The 3,362-nt window shown below is 34.9% G+C and overlaps 1 protein-coding gene across 1 annotated transcript; it reads left to right on the top strand.

The window, feature by feature from the left end:
- Window positions 1-277: 277 nt before the first annotated feature.
- Window positions 278-1,653, top strand: LOC136225418 (carboxylesterase 1-like). The gene has a single exon (XM_066013448.1). It carries the CDS (start codon window positions 475-477, stop codon window positions 1,516-1,518), a length of 1,044 nt encoding a protein of 347 aa, XP_065869520.1. The 5' UTR covers window positions 278-474; the 3' UTR covers window positions 1,519-1,653.
- The last annotated feature ends 1,709 nt before the right edge of the window (window positions 1,654-3,362 follow it).

Below are 3,362 nucleotides of genomic sequence, written 5' to 3'. Positions count from 1 at the left end.
GCCTTTATCCCAAAAAGCTCTACCAAACAGAGCCATTATATTCTGTACAACTCAAAACGCTTTAATGTCGATACATTTTTGTATATGTTAATGCAGAACATCGATGCCCTAATACTATTTTGAGGGATTTAATAAGTTTTTATTTAAAAATTTCTATGAGAATTAATTTATATAAGTCTCACTTTTATCAAACAAGTCACCGCCTACACCTAACTCAAATACTTTTTTTCTTTTTAACTCACCTCTTGCACACACAAACAAGCAACTCCTTTATTTATAACCACAATATGTGGGGTCATCAAACAAATAATCAAAACAAAAACATGTGTATTGCAAAACAACGTTAGCCACAAAAAATACAAATATCTCAAACAATAATTATAAAGCTGAAATTTAATTATTATACAAGTTGAACTTTAACTCTTAGAAAATGTGGCCCATCAAACACAACTAGTTTCTTAATTTCCAGTCTGAATGGAAGAAAACCAAAGCATTCCCATGAATTCTTCTGTTCCTGATTTAAGAAAATTGATCGTTTTAAACCCAGATGGAACCTATACTCGTCTTCTTCATTATCCTACTGTGCCTGCAGATTCATCTTCCTCTCTTCTTCCCGTCCTAACTAAAGACATTCAAATTAACTCTACAAAAAAAACATGGCTCCGAATTTACCTTCCTCGCCACTTACTTCATTCTTCATCCAACCGCCTCCCTCTCATAGTCTATTATCACGGCGGCAGCTTTATTTTCTTCGCTGCAGATTCAACCTTTCACCATGACTTTTGCATCATCATGTCTCAACGCATTGATGCTGTTATAGTCTCCATTGAGTATCGTCGTGCGCCCGAACACCGCCTTCCAGCTGCATACGACGACGCTTTTGAGGCGCTGGAATTTATAAAGTCTTCTCAAGAGGATTGGTTGACTCAATTTACTGATCTATCCAGATGTTTTCTAATGGGCACTAGTGCTGGTGGAAACATTGCGTATCATACGGGGCTCCGAGTTTGTAGATCGGGTCGGGAGTTGGAGCCGTTGAAGATTCAAGGATTAGTACTTCACCATCCTTTCTTTGGCGGGTTGGAGAGAACTGGGTCGGAGCTGAGACTGGTTAATGACAGTTCTTTGCCGTTGGATGGGAATGATTTTATGTGGGAATTATCTTTGCCGGTCGGGTACGATAGGGACCATGAGTATTGTAATCCAATGACTGCTTCCAGTTCGAGTTCAAAGTTTATTCGGGAAGCGGGTCTGCGGGTACTTGTGTTGGGTGCTTATGGAGATCCGTTGATTGATCGACTGGTGGAATTTGCTAAAATGTTAGAAGAGAATGGTGTAATGATGGTGGCTCACTTCGGTGAGGGTTCTCATGGCGTGGAGTTATTTGATTCGTTGAAAGCGGAGTTACTGTTTTCTATTTTGAAAGATTTTTTCACCAAAATGCAACTAAATAAGGACAACTTCGGATCGGATGCTATTAATAAAAAGAGAGAAACATATCACCTTATTAAAAAATAATTGGTGTAAAAAAAAGTAAAGTTATCCTCTTCTATTAGCAAGATTCGATAGACGGTGATATATTAAACTTTAAGAATAAAAATATAGTAATGGTATATTATATATATTCACTTTTTATTACTCGGATTTATTACATCTAGTCCACTTTATTTACTTTTTATTACTCGAATCTATAAATGTGATTATGTGGGACCAATCTTAAAGGAATTTGCCAATTCACTTATGAAAATTAAAAATAATCAAGACTCACATATTGATGAATGGTTACAACTGAATAATGTCTTCCTTCTAAATACGGTCCACCTGTATCGAAACGGTCTCTGGAATATACTCTGACGATCAAGTTATTAATAAACATGTGATAGAGGAAGAATGTGTTTAGTATATTAATAGATAGAGTGAAAAGGATCCCTTACTTAGATGTTGGTTACTCATATTTAAAGGCATTGGTTCAAGTCTAGGTGATATTTTTCTCTTGTACCGGCTTAAGCAGTCCCCCGAATGGTGCTCGAGGCAGGCTGTTCTGGACATGGATAGGAGGAGCGTTTCCCTAGCATCCAAAGAAAGGAGGAGCGTAAAAGTAATATTTTTTCTAAAAAAAAAAGATTTTCAAATCTCAAAAGATGTAATTGTTATAGAAATAATCCTAGGCCTAAACAAATCGTGACACATATCTAGGACACAAGGAAAGGAGGGGTCCTAAATAACATTTTTATAAAAAAAATACAAAAAAAATATCAAAAAATGCAACGATAATAATTATAATCCATAAGTCTAAACAATCACAACAAACAATTTAATGACTGTATTTTCTTATAATAATTTTTTAATGATGTAGATGATGTTTTTGAGAACTTGGAAGTGTTGCAAATTGTTTTGTCAAATGTTTTGATAGCCATCATTTGAAATTCTAAGTTTATCAAAGCAGCATATTTTATCCAAATACTTCAATTGTTTTTTTTTAATCCTCATAATTATGTCAATGACCATTATATCTGCTGAAAGAACTTTTTTCAAAGTTAAAATTATTGAAAAACTATTTGAGATCATCAACCTCACAAGGAACATTAGTGAGATAGATAATATTGTTATCCACCGAATGATTTGGATCGATAGTGAAGAATATTGCATCGCCATGAATACTGCATCATTGCCTTCTTCGTTGTGCTGATATGTGTTAACAAAAGCTTCATATATTTATTTGTATACATGTCTCTGAATCTGTTCTTCTTATTTAACAGACCCATCCTTGGCAAAATTGCATTTGTATCATCAAATCTCAACCCAGTGATTAGTCCGAACTCTCAATCTCCAAATTTGAGTTCAACTCCTCCGATGTTGAACCACATCTCTCTATGTTTTGGGTTTGACCAAGAAATCTCTCTAGTTATTCCACCATGGCATATATAAGAGTAGATAATGTGCACAACTCAGTATCCACCAAATGTCCAAAAGAAGTGGTCTTAAACAATTCCATTTGGTCTCAATTTGATCTTCACTTTCTTCATTATACATCAGTGCTAGCCCTTTCCGTGATTGATGCCTTCATATTCAAGCTGAAGGGATATTTGAATTTGATGCCTTTAAGAATATCATCAAGAGATACTCATCTTTTACTCTTCTTTGAATCTTTATTAGAAGCATCAACCTTCAAAAAAATGGAATTAAGTGTAATGAAAACAAGAAAACAATACTACTTCGTTGTTCATGAAACTACTTCGCAATGCGAAACAGATGACAAACTGTGACTCCATAATTTATGGAATCCCTTCAAAATTTGTACAACTGTGAAGGTACTCATGCACTTAAAGTTAATTTCGCAGTCATAAATGTCACGTCCGTAT

Source organism: Euphorbia lathyris, chromosome 1 (genome assembly GCF_963576675.1).
Source record: "Euphorbia lathyris chromosome 1, ddEupLath1.1, whole genome shotgun sequence".
NCBI classification, from domain to species: Eukaryota; Viridiplantae; Streptophyta; class Magnoliopsida; order Malpighiales; family Euphorbiaceae; genus Euphorbia; species Euphorbia lathyris.
This window is presented reverse-complemented; position numbering and strand designations above follow the sequence as displayed.